Raw genomic sequence first — 21,245 nt, 5'->3', positions numbered from 1 at the left:
TAAATTATTTTAGTCTTTGCAAGCCACAAGGTCTCTGTTGCAACTACTCAACTCTGCCACTGTAGCATGAAAGCAGCCATAGACAATAAACTATGGGCACGGCTGTATTCCAACAAAACTTTAAAGATATAGATGGTGGGTTGGATTTTTCCTGTGGGTTGCCAGGCCACTCTATACTCTCCCTAGAGAAGTAGCCTTTCCTGTGTCTCCAGTAACCATGTATATACATCAAACTCCTACCTTGATATCCTTCTGTCTCCAAATCTGTATATCCAACTTACCTAATATGTACACTTAAATGTCTCAATCATCTCAAATCTTAATATAGGAATTGTGCTCTTTCCTACCAAATCTGGTCTTTCTCTAGTGTTCTCTCTCAGTAAGAGGCACTGCCATTCATATAGTTGCATGGAGTAGAAAATAAAGAGTCAATTTTGATGACTCTCTCATTCTTTAATTCTTTGAACTGAATAAATACCTTAAAAAGGCAGGTCTGGAAATGCCATTATTTGAAGAACACAGTCAAATTTAAGATTTCACTAATAGAGCTAAACTTTATTTCCATGTTTATTACATGTTTATCTTTGATGTTGAATACATATTAGATTTAACACACAACTTTGGAGAAAAGCTGAAATTCTCCAATGGGTTAAAAAGAAATGTAAAACTACAAAATACTTGTTTAAATGCTGAATTCTAAATTATGGCAAACAGAACAATATATACCTTGCCGCTTTTCCCTTTCTAGTTTTCCAAGATAGATTTCATTATAAAATATTTTTTCATAACAATTAAAGGAAATAAGGGATAATTATTAAAACCATTTTGCTTTTAAGTATATAGTACAAATAAAGAGTCTTAATACAGAACTCCTATCTCCTATTTAAAATACAAACACTTCATGATATTATGAATTGAGGGGGATAAACTGGTATCAGTTACAAATCTAAGACGTAAGCAAACCCACTCATGCCATTTGCTTTTGTCTGGAATAGTTAGGCTGATTTAAGGGTGACACACAGCAGAGTTCTATTTGATATCTATGTTAACCACTGGTACTCAGAATGGGGATGGCCTAATACTAAGTGCTTAGTGATGGAAATTCAGGATTAGTCAGTTCCAAGTGGCTAAGAGCTAACAGAATTAATCATTTCAGTCCCCAGTCTATGACCAAGTACAAATGTACAGATTTTGGCATTCACTGAAAGCTTTATAACAATCCTCTAAATACTCTGAAACTGCTGAAATTCATAGTACACAAAGAATACAATCTGCAATATAATTCCAATGTTTAAACAAAATCAAAAATATGGGTGGTTATCAAAGTTGTTATTGGTAATAAATAGTTTCTTGATTCTCTATAAGCCCCTTAGCACAGTTTGTGAAGGTGTGTATTCTTTTTAATACTACTAATCTTTAGATACATTTTAAAAAATTCAGCTTAAAATTACTTTCTACCAGAAATTACAGGATGAAGTGGATGATGCTTATTGTTCTCATTAAACAAGTGTTTGGAATCATTTGCAAAAACCTATATATTTTTTAATGATGTTTATAAAAGATGTTTAATAAAGGCAACTCACCTCTCATTAGGTTACTCTACTGATAAAATATTTTCTCATGTAACTGTTTAGAGGACATGATTTATGGCTTTTCAACTTTTAAAATTTCACATTTAATGTCATGTTGTTAAAGTATTTCTAAATTAGTCTTCCAATATCAGATTCTTAAATGAGAAAAGAAAGAACAAAAGAGACAAACTCTGTATCAACTTAGCCTCCTGGTCCATGAAAATCAGTATTTCTCTTAAAATTCAATGCACTCCTTTTCTGAGAATAGGGGTCAGGAAATTTTTTCTGTAAAGGGCCAGGCAATAAACATTTCAGGCTTTGTGGGCAGCCGTGTGGTCACTATTGCAGCTACTTAATTTCTCCTACTGTCCTCAGCAGCCATAGGCAAGATGTATTTACAGAAAGAGAGCAGTCTAAATTTGGCCTGCAGGCCATAGTTGTCCAACCCCTGCCTTACAAGACCTAAATACAAAAGAATCATCTAAAAAAATATAACAGGTCTCCGGTTAGATGTGATGACTGACTCAGAATCTAGCAGTTAATCATTCTATGACATTTTGATGCTGAACATCTAGAATTTAGCCAACCTTCAGTTTTTGGTTAAGATCCTTCTATTCAAACTTATGTTGTCATGCTTTTCATTGGGGATAACTCATCTTCATTTAAGAACTTGCTTGAGTATTATTGATTGAGGGATTCAGTTTAAAATTAATAAGTGATGTCCATACAATTTAATATCCAATTTAATTTTTAAAAATATTAATGAAAAATATAACAATAAAAAATTTAAAACAAGTACACTTACTATCCATTCCAGTAATTCATTAAGTCATATCAACTATAGAATAAGAAAAATAAATTCAGAAGTGTAATTACTTTAAAATACACTACTTCCACTTCTGTCAATATTTTACATTTATGTATATATTCTATAGTGGAAGCAGAAATTCTCTCTAAAAACATCTCTTTAAAATCTTGAGGTGCGTATTATAGCCACAGGCAATATCTGACATATAAAATTGCAGTACAGGCCTTTCAAATTTGGCATTTTACTGGTACAATACAATGACCAACGTATATAATCACTGTACACTGCCTAGACATTCCAGTAAGAACCATTATCTTCTTTAATGTAGAATGATTAATACATATTCTACCGGGGCAGTGAGGTTAGTAATTCTACAGGGTATGTCCTGACATAATTTTCAAATTGTACAATAACACAAACGACTTTGTTAAGGCCATGTTTTATTTGCTGATTAATGGACAAAAGGCAATGCAATTTATTTTCAAGTATTTTCTTGAAAGTCTGTGCTCATAAAAATCATGAAAAGTTGGAAAGACTGTTAAATCATTGAAACTTTAAATATATCTTACACAATCTTGTTTGTACAAAAATACAAGTTAAATATAAACATAAAGCAATCATGATAATTTTATGCAAATCTGTTTTATGTGATCTTCAGTTATATATAAAAGTTTCTTGGTTCTGTTATTTGTGAAAAGATCAATATCAGATTGAATTACTATCTATTGGCAAAGGGCCCTAAAAAGCTTACTTTAGCATTAATCTTTTACATGGTTAAGTGCATTTCTTAATTTGTGATCACCAAACACTGGAAAGAAAAGGAAAAATGAAAGAGCAGTATGTCCATAAACCAACAAATAATTTGGCTGTAATGTTTCATAAAACACAAGAAAACCTCACACATCTGTACAATAAACATCATGTATTACATACACACACAGGTATATACGTGCGTGCATGCACGTAAATACACATACACACACAGGCTAGCACACAGACCCAGTCATAAAACAAAGCCTAATGAGGTGCTGCTTCCAGTTCAATTTTCAGCCTTGCATTTTTCCTTACTTCATCAAAGGAATAGCTTTTTGTCACTTTTCCATTCTTGAAGACAGTGTGGAGAAGATCCTGTACAAATACAACAATACTAAAATTTAATAATTAGGCGACCAAGCAAACTACTTAAGTAATGAATGCTTTGATGAATTGGACTGACTAGTCCAATAGAGATGTTGAAGGTGTTCAAATTATGAAATGATTTTATACACAAAGAATGCTGGTAAGGCAGGCAGAGCAAGGTATACTCTAAAATGCCTACATAGAAATATTTAACTTTTATGAATGGGAATGATCAAAATACTACATTCTGAAAACAGTTTTCCTTAAAAGAAAAATCAAAAAACCTCAGTGACCCATTTTTTTCCCCCCCAGACAGAAGATGCTTGCTGCTTGGTTGCCTAGAACTATCACCATCGGTGAGAACTATCATTAATGGTGATAAGCATGACTGACAGAGCAGCAAGGAAAGCCTGCCAGATCTTCCCTTGTTCCCAGCCAATAGACCCAATACCAGTTAAACTCATCAACCTGCAATTTAATAAATTTCCTAGTCACTGAGTTTGGCCTTAAAACAAAAAAACATACAAACACACACCCACACCTCTAAAAAACAAGAAGCCAAACCTAAACAGAAACAAAAATAACTACTAATTCTTGACTAATGCATAGTGACTGATTTAAAAAGACCATGTATATTCAAAAAGTCACCGATACATGTAATCCATCTGATCTGTGCAAGGGTAACAAAGATAAACTGAGAAATTAGGACTAAATTCCCTTTTGGGTCTGTTAAAGTCATTCCTCTCCCACTAAGGAATTAGCTAACTCTAATTTCTCTTTGAAAAATCCACAAGTAATCTATCATGCCTAAATTTTTCTATCTAGTCTGAAGACTGTGAGATATTATATATGGCATTACCTAATATTTTTTGTCATTGTGTTGTTTCAAATCACACTGCTCTAGCTGTAGCATTTTCTTGCATAAAGTTAAATACAGTCTATCAAGGAATGGTGGTTCCAATTTTTAAATTAAATGCTTAATTATAAATTGATTATTGCTTCTAATGTTCTAGAATATCATTCACATACTCTTAAAATCAATGCCTTTTTTTAAGATGGACTTCAGTCCATCTGGAATAAACTAATTTAGCAAAGTCTTGATAGCTATAAGAGTTAAGTGAAAGCTGCTCAAAGAACTGCATTAACAGACCATATAAAGGGATCTAATCCTAAAAGGCTGTTTAGGAACTTATATATTTTTCATTAAAGATAAGATAAAAATGTTATTTCATTAATTCTGGCTCAATCTCAGAAGAATATAACAAAAGTAACAAAGAATATTTGGTATGGTATAAAGAATCTAAAATAAGAAATTAGTGTTTAATGTAAACTTTTGAGAACAGGAATATACATGAGTAGTTCCCCTTTAAAAATGAGATTGTTTTTTCAATCTAGTAGCTTAAGAAACAGAAATTTATAACTTTTGAGTTCATGAATGTAAATATGTTTTTGTATGTTAAAGGCCATTAGCTCATACGGACTTTAGCATACTATTTATTTTTCCAGTTTGGTTGACCTGAATCAGAAAACTTGGTTGAGCCTAAGGGTCAACATTTATTAGTTATGTAATCTGAATAAAGTCACACAATTTCTCACATTACACTACTAAGATAACATAATTTGCCTTTTTAGCCCATAGATGTCCTGTGAGAATCAAATGAGACTAAAAAGAAAATATCAGGATTCCATTAAGTTTTTAAAAATGGAATTATGTTTAACATCATTTTAGAATTTGGATAGCCCTTCTTTTATCTATTAAAATTACCAGATTTACTATAGTATAAGAAGCTATGAGAAGTCTAAAATAGCATTCTTTAAGTATTCCTAACTATTCCTCTTCAGAAAAGATTCATTGCTAACTGGCAGTACGATCAAATACACAACTTGCTTAAAAGCTCATCAGTCACTATGTGGAAAAACTTTTTTTTTTGAATGTTACAAAGTATTTCACCCAATGTATGTACAGGTCTCATATTTATGAGCTAGCCACTAATATCTTTCATCTTATTTTGGTAGTTTAGCCCAGCTATTATATATTTTATAATAAAACCATTTTGTCTTTCAAGAAAAAAACTGATCTGAAAATAATTTGCAATCAAAATACAACATAAAAGCTTCCTTTCTTAATGTAGAGAGCCAAACTACGACTGTTATAAAAACAAAAAACCCAATCAACATGGATACATACATGACCATATTCTTCAAGGTCTCCTTTTCCTTCCTCAAGTGTAACAAAATTCCCTGCTGGTGTCCTATGTAAAGATAATCGGCCCTTTTTGGACCTTTTGTTGGGATCAGCAACTGGGTCCTTGAAGACATTAATCTGGAATACAAATTAAAAAAGAGAAAAAGACTAATTGTCAGAAATGATCATTCAACTCCATTAAAAAAAGTATATACGCAATTTGAATATATGTTTTAAAGCATTTGTAGGTATAATGAAACTAATCTATATTGGGCTTTTAGAACACAATTCTGGCCTGTTTTGGAAGACAGAGTCTTGTTAGGAAGATACAAACACAAGCCAAAATCTTGGCTATCCTTCCTTATCAGTGCAGAATACCTAATACTCCATTTTAGACAGTCTTTGAAGTTAACATGTGATCCTTAAGGTATCTCTTTTTATATTACAAATTGCCTTTAAACTGATCTAAAGCATAGCAAACTCATGCTAGCGCACGAAAAAAAAAGTCAACTGAATTATGTAATCTGTGGCAAGGGAACTAGAATTTTACTAAAGTAAAGGCTTTCCTACTTCATAATCTTTCCCTTTTGTTTCTTTTTACTCTATTACCCTTGATACTATCAGAAGCAAAAAAGACCCATAGAACCTGAAGAGAACAGAATGTTTCAGAATCAGAAAGGTAGGAACAAAACATAATTGAAGCAATTAGTGATAGTTTTGAAAGGAGAAATAGATGAGTCAGTCTCAGAACTCTACAAAGAAAGGTGGAGGTGAAGTAAAGCAAGGGATCAACCCTGTTCTTAGGAGAGTTGTTAGTTTCTCTCACCCCCAACCACTGACCCACAGACTCTCAAGAGTGTATGACGATCTAGGGGTATTGCTGTTCAGCTGCCTAGCAGCTTGGTTCTACTATGCTAAGGCTACTAGAACATGATTCTGGTTTTATGACTCCAATTTCATACTCCGCCTTCCTGAAACTCTGTTTTGATAGTGTTTACATACTTGCTTACCTTTAATATACACTGGCTAGGCTAGCTGACATTCCCTCTTAAGTAATGCCAACTTTTTGACTCAAAGTTATATACTGAAGTAGTGGGAAATGACTGATCTGCATTATGTCTCTAACTAATCTCTCACCTTATTTTTCCCCCTTTTCCAAGTCTCCTTTTTTTCTCCTAAGTCATGTTATTTATTATCTAATGTCTCTTTTCTTTCCTTGTTTCTGAGTCAAGGTCAGTGATATCCGACAATATTAATAGTTCAGTTCAGGACCATATCATCCTTTGACTATTGTGTTCAATAACTGCATTCTACTTAGTTACATATAAAAGGTACTAATACAGGAGTAAAAGTGAAAGGACGTACCCCAAGGCCATTGGTTACAACATAACTACACTTGAAGGAACAATTCAAGAGATCTCTTGTTAACTTCTGCAGCAAAGCTCCACCAGAACCGAAGGAAACATTTTCAATACTCCACTTTTTTTGCTTCATGCCTTCTACAATCTAGAGGATTAAAAGATAAAAAAACAAACAAATAAAAGTTAAGTAATTTGGACGAGGAAGCAGGTAATTTTTCATGGGCCATATTGATGAATAAACTATTCTAGAATTGTTTTATAACACGGTAAATGATGATAGAAGACTAAGGCCTATACAAAATTATATCTCACCATTGTCTCTTTTAAAAGATCCACCTATCCCAAAAAGAACAGCCTGAGGGATAGTGTGGAAGCAAAGGATTTTGTTCAAAGTTACTGAATTTGTTGTTGTTGTTGTACTGTAATTGTGGTTAGGGTTGGGGAAATGAAGTAAATGAGAAGGAGTGAGAAAAAACTGGCTACAAATATCAAAGGTCACTTGAGTAAACTCTTGTCTACTCCTAAAGTTAGTGAATCATTAAAAATTCACCATATTCCCCTCAATACTAAGAGTTTCGACCTAACTTACCTATTATTTCTGACACTGCAATATAAAAATTATATAAACTCTTAAGAACCTTTATCTTTTAACAAACCCGTATTTAGAAAACTAACCTTTGTAAACCGCAATCATCTAATTCTACTGCTATATGTGAAGAGTCAAGATGGAAAATACACAATTTAAAGTGATTCCTTAGACTGTACATAATCCAAGTCTCAAATCTTTATTATTATACATCAACCTCAAGTACTCAAGGTCCCTACATTCAGATTTTTCATTGAAATAACTGTGAACAAATATATCTAAGACAACAACAATAAAAGTCTTCTAAAAATGTGAACTTAAGGAATATTTCAAGAGAGTGAATTTCAATGTGGAAGAAATGCGGAGTAGATCAGGAAAATGAAGGGAAAAAACGAAAACATATAGATGGGGGGTAATGTGGTTTGGGCAAAAAAAAAAAAAAAAAACAACAACAACCAAAAAACAACAACAACAAAGTTTCAAGCCTGTCACCTGATTTTAGATATGCCTCAAGAAACACAAGGAGAAAATTACAAACCGTAATCATCCAATGCATAGCTCTGTATTGCTGATTCAGTTTCTTTAGGATATTCTTGCCATATAGCTTTATCAAAAAGTTATTAAATTTGGACAATTCAAAGTTTAAGTGAATTGTTCTGTTAAGAGTGTAGGAAATTATAGAATTAGGGAAAAATTACTATTTAAAAATAGTTACACATACAAATCAGAAAGAAATTGACCTAATTTGCCAAAAATTACTGTTAGACACTGCTCTTTATTTTCCTATTTCATCCCAAGTTATTTAAGTAACTGAAATGAGAAGTCATATTATGCCATTAGCATTTAAATATTTTTATCACAACCATACATCTGAATCATGCCCTATAATCTATAATGTTTTCACAATATTTATATTTAGATAAAAAAATTTAATGTGCTATCATTCATATTTACATAAAACCAATGTTTTCTAGTAAGTGTCTGGACCAAAGTTGTGAGGATCAGGGGCAATTTCCCAGAAAATTCCTAGAAAGGTAGAGAAAAGTGTTCTAGGAAAAGAATAGTGGGATAGCTAAAGGGGAAGAAGAAGTGTTCAAAATATGTGAGACTTCACTTGTAAAGAAATCTTGCCAATTTTGAGAATGAGGTACCATTTTAATGTCATTAATGACTGAATTCCTAACTGACACACAAACAGAAAAAGAAAACAGACACTTTCACGTTTTGTCCAACATAAGATTTTTGCCTTTTTTAAAAAATAAGCAGATTGATTGTGGTATACACAATCCTTTAGTAGGCTTACATTGTAACATCACAGAATGTCACAAAAAACCTCACTGACTAGCAGTCCGACAGGCTGACAGTCAGTGAAAGAAGTGAGAGTTGTTTGAAATTAAACAGATCTTTAATTCTGTCAAAGTTATGGTATTTAATTTAGTGTATGTACAAAGCAAAACCAATAGATGAATTCTTCCTGCTTCTAAAAACTTATTTTGACCTACTTCTAATATCTAGAAAGCAGGATTACCCTTTGAGTAAACTTATGTATGAGTGCATCTGCATTACACAAACTATTCAATCTCTGCTTGTTCTATTTAAGGTTTTACCAGTGCCAAAAAGTATTTGTCTCAATATTTAACTTCCTGTTATAGTTAAAAGTTCAAGTTTTGAGCTGATTTTCAACTTTTAAAACACACATACATTCTCAAAGTTTTTTTCAAACAAACAAGCAAGCAAACAAACAAACAAACAAACAAACAAACAAACACAGAAAACCAAAAGGAAAGCTGAGACCTTTGGTTTTTAGAGGGAAGTTTAAATACTGATTGAAAGACTCAACTTAAAGAGCTCACCCCTGGAATAAGGAAGGACAGTGGGAAGAGAACAGGGCTAATGAGTTTTCTGAAACATGTACAGTACTCTGATACCAGGATAAGAAACCTTTAATTCAGCTTAGCTGAGGAGACAACAGCAATTACATGTGCCAGCTGATATTTCTATACTCGGGTCCTCCTCCTCATGTGGACCTTCTTTCTTCTTCCCCTTTCAAATGAAAGGCCCTAATGTCCCAACACCAAATATCTCAGAAGAGTTTGGGGGAGTTTCCACTTTTCTTAGGCAAAGGAGTTTGGGAGAGTTGGTAAAAGAAACCTTGTTCCTGTTATCACAAGAGATCTATGCCAGACACGACCTTTGGAAACTCTAAATATACATTACCGCAGAAATGTTTGTTATATGCAGTGATTTTTACTTTTAAACAAATCTTTGGAAAACAAACTATTTATAATCTGTGTACTGACCTTACTCTAACTACACTAAACTCCTTCAAACAGAAAAATCCTTTGACACTTGTATCATAAAAGTGGATGCCAACAGAGACTAGTATATATTAAAATGTCAGTGGTTTACAATAGCATACAATCCAAACTATGACATCAGTGATATCCTTAAATTTTATGGTATACTTTGGGTATTAGTTAAAATGAAATTGTAGCTCTTCAGAAGCTTATTTGAAAACAGAAGAGGCAAAAATTTTAATATTACACTCTATTTGGTTAAATTTAGCAATAATGCTTAATTTAGAATAGCTGACAAATCATTTTATAATTTTTGAAAAAGTACATATTGGATTTCAGTTTCACATTGCTGTAGAGTATGTGAAACTCCATTTTGAACAGGATTAAGACTTTGTTTTATATACAAAGAACATTCCTTGACTTGCATTTTCTTGTTTCATAGTGATACTTCTTTAGGCTCATGATGTAGAGCGGTCAGCAAGGACTGGAAATAGTAAATGGTTTGGTTGGTACTTAAATGCTTTAAGTTACTATTATTTATAAAATTTAAGCAATTAACAGAAAAGACATATACCATTATAAACATGAAAAAATAATAATTAACTGAAATTATTAATGTGTTGTTTATCAAACTATACATTAATTACCTGATTACCTTATTGGAACATTTAATATAAAACACATACCTCTTGTAAGGTATTAATATCTACTCCATCTCCTTGAATAACTCGAAGATAAGGTGGCAGTAACTTGTAACCTTTTGAGTTCTCAGTAACAGGAAACTTCTTACCTAAAATATCCAAAACCTGTACAGAAAAATACACATCCAACACAAAATAACTAAAACTGAAAGTGTAAAAGCTTTTCCAAAGTTAAAAAAATGACTGCTAGACAATGTTGACAACATAAAATTAATCATACTTAAAAATACTCAAAAAATTTTACAGCAATGTATAAGCCTTCTCAAATTTAGTCTCAATTCCTTTTGATTATGCTAGAAACAGCATACTATTTCTATCAATTCGATTTATATGGTAAAGTGGCTTAAAACATAAGATTTTTTTCTTACATCTTTCTTATTATACAGATTCAGGAAAAAACCTTTAACTTAAGAGCTTAAAACAGCAAATATAATACTTTATAGAAAGCATCATTTAACAAACTCATGATTATACTTTTGATTTCAATTAATTCTGCTTGTGCCCAACAGTTCTGTTTGGTTTAATTTTGATATAACTAATATAAATCCATTTGAATTACCAAGTTCAGAGAAATTATGATATGCAGAAAAAGCTGGAAATGAAGCATATATAATCCAGTTTCTCTGAAATTCTCCTCACTTAAAGATGACACCCATTTTTTAAAACCAAATTGGATAATATACAAATCATACCACTCATTAACTACTGAAAGTTTTGTAGCAGTTGAAATACCTAAACATTGATTTAAAATTTCTCAGAAATCTTGGTCAGATATACAAAAGACCCATTAGAACAAATTTTCTTCCCAACGATCACTCCCTTTCCCTAAATTGGTTTACAATTCTAACAATGAGAATATTTCACATAAATGACTCAGTTTATTCTTAAAACTAGGTTTATACATTTTTATTAGGTAACAGGAAAAACATGAAACCTGTTAAGTTTGCTAAAACCAAACCTGTTAATCTTTCAGGCTAAGACTTTCAGATTGAAAAAGACCTCCCTTGATTCTACACCCCCACCACCACTGCCTTTTCAGAACTCAAACCAGTGGTTTTCATTGACTTTTTTTCTGAACTGCTGAAAAGACTTCTAGCTTTCCTCAACATTTAATGTTCAATAAATACATTCCTTAAATTCCTCAGAAATGATCTCCATATCTTAAGGGGTAATTTATTATCTAATCATTAGCTAGAAAACAGTGTGGTAAAGTGGGAAGGTAATAGCTAGAAACATCTACAATGGAGACTTAAGCCTATTCCATCTACAGTGGAGACTTAGTTTATGTTCTGTGACCTTGAGCAAGTTACTTTAACCTCTCTAAGCCTGTTTCTTGGTCTATACAAAAGCGAATATTTATCACAGGATTTTCATAGCGTTTAAATGACCCAGCTTGAAAGTTAAGTACCTAACGCAGTGTTTTCCTAGTAGTAAGGGTCAAACAACCTGCTCTTTTTAGTGTTTTTCTAAAAAGGCAAACCAAGTCCTGAACACTAAAAAAACGCAACATTGCTACATTAAGGATCAACAGTATCTCTAAAGAATCAGTATTTGAAAAGCATTTTCAAATTATTTTTATTCCACATCACCTTGCGTGCATATATATATAGAGAGAGAGAGAGAGAGAGAGAGAGCGCGCGCGCGCGCGCACTAAAAACGTCAAAGGTATAACAATGATTTGTGATAATGGAAAAGAAACCATAAACTAGTAACCGAGTCACAGGACTGGTTAAAATGGTAATGCTATTAATTAATTTTGATAGTAGAACATATCTACTTAACAGTACCTATTTGACAGTGTATATAAGCTTAACTCTGGGTATCCCTGTTATTAATGTATGACCTTGGGCAAATCTATTACTCTCTCTGTGCTGCAAATCTAAAATAAGCGGACTGGTCCAGATAGTTCTGTAATGGTGTACGTATAAATGCAATTAAAAGTACTGTTGATGAGGCTGGTCTACAGGCATTTTAATAATCAAGTTATGTATTAAAATTTACCTTTAATAAAGTATCAAGAGGATTTCCAGAATCAGGTCTGATTATTAGTGGTGCCTCTGTACTTCTTGATACTATTAAATGTCTCAGATCTTCGCCCCATATTTTCTCACATGCATTATAAATGTCATAGCTATCGCTGACCACAGATACAGGCACTGATGAAAACTGTGTTACTATATGTTCAAAAGCGTCTTTTTCATGGTCTTTCCCCCAAGCTGTTATGGTACTAGAAAACAAAATGAAAATAAAGATTTACTTAGGCAGACACATTATCTGTTCCTAAATCATATCTCATATTTACTATACTACATCATCAATATTGCAGAGAAAGTGAGGGATTTAATGAATGCAGATCAGAAGCTTAGCTGAATATATGGGCCAAACCACCCCTTGACCAATTTTTTTAAATTCCCCTCCAATAGTTATTTTAGCTTTTAAGTCATATTGAACCAAATACAGTCCCCCCCCCCATCTTTTTGGTATTCCTGAACCTACTCATTTAAAATCAGTGAACTAAAAAGGAACCTGCACTCTATTATGTCTAGATGTTAGAAAAAATGAACACATGCTCCCATTATTTGCTAGGCAATGTAATTACTTGGCTCTCTTCTGTGAATTTTCAAAACCATATACCAATAACAGTAGGGACATACATTTGATGTTCTTCCACTTTTCAAAATCTTACAGTTAAATACTCATACTATAACATACACGCATATAGTTGACTAACTCTTAACCTGTTATATCTTCAAATGTTCAGTAAGAGGTAGTATTTTATTTCATTTACAGATTATCCACTACCAATTAATATTTGCCCAGGGAATAAGAATCTTAATGTCTAGTTAGAGTGAAGCATAATTAAGATGGGAAACAGAGTGCGAGAATTTCTATAGGGAAAGAATGGTTATAGTAATTTTTACAATGTTCTCAATGCAGTTCTTATTGAATAGATGAATATATGTAACTTAAGTACTTGTTGGTTAGCTAATGTATAATTTTTAAAATTCTTAAACAGAACACTAATAATGAATTTAAAAATTGTTACTATTTCCTCAGGCCGAGCAATTTTTCTTTCTGATTTTCTCATCTGCCTCTACCCCATTTTCCTAAGTAAAATAATGAAAGGACAATTCATTTAGTTATTATAGAACCCCATGTGAGTATAAGTTTATCTCAAAACTAATTGAAGAGCCATACTAATTTATATTTGAAATTGTCATTTTATTTTTTTCTAAAGGACTGGAGTAAACAACTTTCCCACACTGGGGATAGTAGAGTAATGTGAAATTCAGGGTTATAAAAACTTAGCTACCCAGAGACTACTCTTGTCTAAAAAGGCAAGATAGCCTATTTATATAAAACTCATTTTATAGTGAATACCCTTCTAAACAGTTACAGAGGCAGCCAGTAGCTATGTTGTCAACTCTCTATCAAGAAATGCTACTGTCCTCTTTATTGTGGAGAGAATTAAGCTCAAATACCAGTACTGGAGAGCTTTGTAACGGAAGAAAAAACTCCTATAGTTACAGGTCGTTCCAATCGTTACACCTATTCTTCTAGTATAGCATTTGTTATATGGAGAACGTAAATATCTGTTCAATGAATTCTATTTATGCTATTATTACAATTTACAGCACCAAATTAAATGTGATATCCTTCCAAAGTTTGAGGGAAGAGTTATGATCCTAATATTTCTAAGTCCAGATTCATATATTCCTTAAGAAAATATTTATAACAATGATGGCAGTGCTCTCAATTTTAGAGTTCTCCTAAAGTTATTTTAGATGTCAGTTCATTTATCCTCAATGACCTTCTGATGCTGCAGATGTAAAATCTTAGCTCCTCCTTTTGTCTGGTCAGATGAAGGAACCGAAGAACAGAGAAATAAGTGACTTGTCCAAGGCCACCCAGTATGTCAGCTATAAGGTTACTCAGGTTTCCTAACTTTCAGTCCAAAGTTCTACTGACAATACTATGCTGTTGTTTTAAGACTTTTCTATTTAAGAGCATCTGAAATATTCTTATATATCAAGGAGTTGAAATTTACAAATATATTAAATATTATGTGACTATAAATATAATATGGATTTTCACTATTTTAACATGAAAGCCCCAAGGAAGATATTATCTTTATTCTCAGATTTACAGTACCACATTCTTATTACTCTGATATAAAACCATTGGTCACGAGTCTATTATATGCATACTACATTAAGTTTTTAAAAGATGTACATATATCGATGTGTAAAATAAAAATACTGCAACTTTAAAACCTTTAGTTATTGATAAATTTTCCCAGTTTCACTACTCTTAAATGTGAAAGTATTCAACAAGGCCCTATTAATACACCAATGCTCATAAATGTTACCTGAAAACCTAATCTCTACTGAGCCCCAGTTCAAATCATCAAGTTCTAGGCTAGCAATTTCATCTCCCAAGCCACTGGTCATGTTTATCCACTTCTTTCCATTCATTTACCACTTGGTTCTAACCTTGTTATCTCTCTAAACTGCTGCAATAGCTTTCTATTCCTACCTTCTTGTTTCTTTTTTCTAATTCAGAGGATATCCTACCAAAATTATCTTAAAATATTTCTCTAACATCACTTCTTTGCTCAGAAACTTCAGTGCCCACTCCCACTTAAAAATGGAATTAGAATAGCCATGAATTTGAGGGCCTTTACTAGCCTGTCTTCTCAAGTCTACCCTATGTTGCCTACAAAATCCTGTTTCACTCCTGATTCTCTAAACACATTCACACACTCTTTCATTCTTGCTCTTTCAGGACAATACCTGATACATGTTAGGCATGCAATAAATAGAGAATGAGTGATTTCCCCCATCATTACCAATAATTTTATCATTCCTTCATGAAGTCAAGATTTCACATACCAGCTCTATAAAACCGTTCTTGGCTTGCCAGTGGAATAATATGAACCAACAATTCTTCCTTTCCTTTCCTTGCACCACTAGAACACTTTAATTGTACCTCTTTAAAACTACTTAATCAACAGAGCAGAATGTTACCAGTGCACTATTTTTATTCTGAAGACAGGGTCAGTTTTTTATCTTTCTATGTCTTGTAGCACTCAGATTGCCTTCTATAAAAGCTCAGCTTTATTCTATAATCACTGCTGGTTTTAGCACCCTGCAATATTTAAGTATGAGTAGAACCTGATAAACTTCCCCAAACAGTAAATAAATTTTGTTTTAAGAATCAGAAATAAACTTTGGTATACATTTTTAAAACTCCACTAACTTTCAACAAAGTTAACTCTAGGACTTGAGCAGCTGCTGCCTAGATTATAACTGCCTTCTAGCTTTACTTGAGATAGTTTAGTAAGACCAGATACGAAAGCATAAAAAAAACCTGAACTGTCTTCATTCATCAAAAGGGCTTACTTAATCATCTACAATTGAGGGTACTGGGTCCAGATGATAATTTCTAGGACAAAGATAGGTGAGGTCATATAGAAGAGCAGGGAAAGGGAAAAAAGTTAACCAGGTTTTACAATGAGTGCTTCTAGACTTAATTTAACAAATAAAATCTTATGTGCATATGGCAATAAAGAAGTCCTTAACATAAAATCTATATGGCAATATGAGTTGGAAAAAAGCTCTTAAATCATTTCTATCAGGATGGTTAAGTTTTCTATCTCTCTGATATTAATTTTTGCACAAAGTATAAATGCTGAATTTGTATTGCTTAGATTCATGAAGATTTACTGGAATACGTGGCTTTGTAGTTAAGCAAAATATCACCGAATTACAAATACAAGAGTGAAAAAACTTAGTAGTTTTACAAAACAAATGTTTAGATAATAGGAGAATAAAAACAGAATTTTACCTGTGTTCTGCTGCTGGAACAGAATAGCCTGGAACAGGATCTTTTGTTCCATAATATTTTTTAATTAAAGCAATTCCTGCTACTGTATCTGTTCCTTTGAAGTTAACCAAATGCGCAGATGCTCCTACGCCAGCAGTCTGAAAAATAAACCATGAATCAAAATTAAAAAAAACCCATATTTGAAGTACAGAGCATAGCTCCCAAAAGAATTATTGTTTTGTTATTCTTAGACAGTTAACTATTTTCAGAGATAATAATTTCTATGATAACGATCTAGTTTTTCCTAAATATTTTAAGACTTTAACTCTTATCTTCTCAAAGAGAACTATTTAATATTGACGCACCCTCACTTCTCATCACTCTCTTTTCGCTTACACTGCCTTGTGCTTCTCTGTAGCATTATATGACATTTGATATATTATGTCTGTCTGTCCATTAGTCTACACATCCAATATATAAAGGATAAGAACATTTGTTGAAAGCTATATTCCATGTACTTTGAAGAAAGGCTGACATGTAGCAGATACTTAATACTTATCTATTGACTGAATCTCTGGAATTTCAAAATGTGGCCTACATAGAAGACCAATAATTTCCCGGAAAGTTTATAATTGTAATCCCATTATTTCCCAGAACGTTTATAATTGTAATATATTGAGGACAATCCACATTTTATTTATGAGGTTCCACATTTTACTTATGAGGTTCATTTCACAGTTTTTTACCTCTTGGGAAGAGACTCCTCTGTAGCCAAAATCATGCAACTTGTATTCCAGACCATCTAAATTACCAGATGTTTCTAACAAATATTTGGCCAATATTTTCTTTTGTTCTCTAGAGTTTGTAGCCACGGTGATTGGATACCAGGACTGAACAAGAATAGTCTGTAATAATAAAATTAATCACAAATATTAATACAAAAAATATTGGGTTCTTTCTGAGGAAAACTTAGCTTTCTCTGGAGACACGTCCTGGACATCCATACTATTGAAAATTATCATTGAGATATTTCGACTGTATAACAGGATGCCTACACATGCATTCCAGATACAGTGCATACTTCGGCTCTCGAACCAGCAACATGAAGGAAAAACATACCAGGTCCTTAACAGTAAAAAATATCAAATAACCTAATTTCTATCCAAAGCTCCAAAGAAGCAAATAATATTTAGAAAGACAATCTATGAAGAAGGACCAACTTTTAAAAAGATTTTCAATCTGTCATGGACCAATAGTTTTATAAAATATACTCACACTTGGATGGTGAGGCAATTATCATAAAGGCTTCTAAATGCTTATCCTTGATTTCTATGTTTAATGTGAATCTACATCAAACAGTTCATGGACCAACAATGGTCCATGGACTACATCTTGAATAGCATAGGTCTAAAGTTATTAATTTACTCTTCTAGGTAATCTTTGATCTAATTTTTCCTTGGATCTAATATGACTATTGGCAGGTTATATACTTGAGATACTTCTGCTTAGCACTAGAGAATTCTATTCACTGAGTTATGCTTTAAGTCCTTGGCTTTTATCAAACATCATTATAAAACATTATATACAAAACATTTCCACATATGTTGTAAAATTGTGAGGCCACTGTCTACTTTATAACTTAGTACCTATAAGTTCCCAAATGAGGAAATGGAAGAACTGCTAGGTTCCCACTTTCTGATAAAATTGTCCTTCTGTTTCCTTTTTCCCCTTTGGCTGCCAGGAAACTCCAAAGTTAAGTCTGATGTTTAATCACCACAACCACATTAATTATTATGGCTTGGGAATGCATTCCTTCTTCAAAGATCATAATTTTCTATTTTTATTTTATAAACCGGATAGTCTGTTATTAGAAGCAACCTCAAATTTGTTTTAGAAGGAGCTACTAAGATGACAATAGTGTCTGAGCTCAATCAAAAAGGTATTTAATATCTTCAATTTATAAAATGATGTTTTACTGAATACCAGTGTTTAATAAATAAAATAAATAAAAACAAAGAGAGAGACTATTTAACTTTGGACTTCCCAACTCGGTCACCTAAGAAAAAGAAAACTGTAGCACTAGATTCCTATGACTGATTAAATATGGCCCCAAATCTTTGCAGTTCCTCTCATCAAGAGAGTGTTTCTTCACCCCTTGATTCTGAGCTGTCAGAGGCCGTATTGTATGACTTTCGGGCTTCTGTTTCAAAAGATTTTGCAGTTTCTATTTGTGTTCTCCTAAGACCTTGAGACTACCATGTTGTGAAGCATCCTAAGTTATAAAGTGAGGCCCCAAAGACAGGAATGAGGCCATTTTAGTCTGTCCTGTCCTAGCTGAATCCTCGGCTGAATGCAGATTCCAAGGTCTAAGCAAGACCAGAAGAGAACCAGCTAGTCAACCACAGAATCATGAGAAATACTAGTTGTTTTATTTTATGGTAGTTTGTTATATAACAATAGAAATCTGATGCAACTTCTAACTTAAACTCTATAACTAATTGCCTCTAATCTCTAAACATTCTGCTTCTGAACTTACTCCATTGCCCAATGCCCATGATTATCCTACCTCTAAATCTTTAGCTTCTCTGACTTACTCTTCATATCATCACTGGTTATCATTACAAAGTGAGAGTTTTATTCAGGTTGTGCCATTCCTTAAAATCCTTTAATGACTATCTACTGTCCATAGGGAAAAAATCCAATTCATATAGAAATTTGCTTTGTTTATCACCTAAAGGTTTATCTCCTACTATATTTTCCACTTTTATGCTGCAGTCCCCTTTGGGCATTTGCTATTCTAAGAATACTGTGCCATTTCCTCAGCTCTTCCTCTCCTTATTAAAGTTTGTTTGTTTTTTTCCATTTCATGATTCCTTAGACAGTCACCTATTTTTCTGCTAATTTAGCATTCTTACTTATGTTAGTAGTTAAGAATAAATTGCTCCTTCTCCAAAGGTCCTTAAATAAAACATATCTCATTCTAATATCTGTGTCTAGCATTTTTTTTTTTTGTATATAGCGGTACTCAATCAATGTTCATGTGTTGAATTAATTTCAATCAACACTAACATTTTAATTTAACTTAGATTGATATTATCTAGGAGTATGAGGTAGATAAAACATAATGTGAACAACTCTAGTTGAGTTATAAAGGTAGAAGATTGACCTTACCCCTCGAAAAATGCCAGGGAAGGAGAGAAATAACTATCAGACACAGTGATCCTTCACATCACCATTTCCTTTCCATAGTCCAACAAAATCAGCTTAAATTATACTCTTAATAAAATCAGTCCCCTTTAAAAAAGATCACTGTAGGTGTAAGCAAGGGAAAAAAAGGCAAGTTAGTTTGGGTTAATCCAAGGTCTAATAAAGTAGGCCTTGTTGGAAACTCTTCCAAAACAGCAATTTTCTCATACAAATCAAGATTAAAATTTTAGCTGAAAACTAAAACTAGAGTAAATGAATCTGCAAATTTCATTTAAGATGTATTTATAATAATGTTACTGTGCAGGACAAAGAATTTTATGCTGTGGTACAGTAGTAAGGGGACTGGCCTACCCTGTTAACTAGTCCATTCACATCTTAGGGCTCAATTTCCTCATCTGTGAAATGAGGAGATTTGATTAATGTAACAGTGTTTAAAGTTATCTTTTCTTTTTAACAGCATTCAGGTTTTTGTTGTTGTTGTTTTCATTGGAAGAGACGGCTAACTTTAGCCCAATACGCTCATTCATAAGTCTGAGACACCTCTGTAGAACCTTTAGGCTCTCTTAAATGTCTTTAAATCTCATTTGAGGACTAAAATTTATTCTAGCACTACTATTGAAATTGAGAAAGCTATTCAATAATTTTAGTGGGTTTTAAAATTCAATATATGGTGGATAACAATAAAAAAATGTTATTAGTAACTTTGAACATACACCAGGAGATAGAATTGGAAGGAGCACTATTTAGTACTATTATTTAAAATGTTTTAAATCAAGGATGCCCTGAAAAACATCTTCAAGTTTGTAAATAACAAGTTTATTTGATTTGGTAACAGATTTCACATACCAGGTGGTAAACTTGGATTGGGGATGAGTAAGAGTAGGATGAACCTCCTATAACCCCACATAAAATCTCACAAAGGATGCAAAGTTAATATGAAGATATCTCTTTGGAGACCCGGCATTGAGAGCAAATACAGCGTTTTATAAAACATGGATCTATTAGGAACTATGATAAGGAATTGTGTCAGACCATTAATTTTTTAAAATAATATATCTTAGAATAGAAGGTAAACCTGATATAAGTTGTTTTAGGTTATGAGCAAATAAAAACAAGGAACTATGTACTTTTTTTTTCTTCAAGATCTAACAGTCTCATATTGGATTTCATGTTTAATAATTTTTAAATTAAAAATGATATTTATATATTTGCTAACATACTACTGCTCTAATATCTCTATATACAATTTTTTACTTTATGTTTTTTTAGTGAAATAAACCAAAATGATAATTTTCTGAAGAAGACAAATAAAAACTATTTATTATATACATGCAGCAAGATAGACTGGAAATGAATTCTCTATGTCCATAAATATTTGCTTTATGGATGTTCAAATAGACATGAGGAAAGAATATTTATTAAATTCTTAATCAGAAAACTAAAAAGAAAAAAGAAAAAAGCAAAAAAAGGTTATCCATAGATGATGATTTTCACAATAAGATTTATGTATTTAGGATCTTCTGTCATTGAAGGTAAAAGGATGGATTAGATGATGTCATTAAGAACTCATTTACTCTTGTGTTT

The 21,245-nt window shown here is 32.5% G+C and overlaps 1 protein-coding gene across 1 annotated transcript in view; it reads right to left on the bottom strand.

The window, feature by feature from the left end:
• Window positions 1-527: 527 nt before the first annotated feature.
• NAMPT (nicotinamide phosphoribosyltransferase) overlaps window positions 528-21,245 on the bottom strand; it is a 33,757-nt gene continuing 13,039 nt past the window's right edge. Inside the window, exons 5-11 of the mRNA XM_016145871.2 lie at window positions 17,201-17,359; window positions 16,476-16,612; window positions 12,630-12,855; window positions 10,614-10,733; window positions 7,049-7,189; window positions 5,687-5,821; window positions 528-3,507 (exon numbers count right to left, since the gene is read on the bottom strand). Of these exons, the coding sequence (XP_016001357.1) occupies window positions 3,397-3,507; window positions 5,687-5,821; window positions 7,049-7,189; window positions 10,614-10,733; window positions 12,630-12,855; window positions 16,476-16,612; window positions 17,201-17,359 (1,029 nt within the window). The 3' untranslated portion in view covers window positions 528-3,396. The remainder of the gene's footprint in view (window positions 3,508-5,686; window positions 5,822-7,048; window positions 7,190-10,613; window positions 10,734-12,629; window positions 12,856-16,475; window positions 16,613-17,200; window positions 17,360-21,245) is intronic.

The sequence above is a fragment of the Rousettus aegyptiacus genome, unplaced genomic scaffold (assembly GCF_014176215.1).
Source record: "Rousettus aegyptiacus isolate mRouAeg1 unplaced genomic scaffold, mRouAeg1.p scaffold_m13_p_13, whole genome shotgun sequence".
Classification (NCBI taxonomy): Eukaryota; Metazoa; Chordata; class Mammalia; order Chiroptera; family Pteropodidae; genus Rousettus; species Rousettus aegyptiacus.
This window is presented reverse-complemented; position numbering and strand designations above follow the sequence as displayed.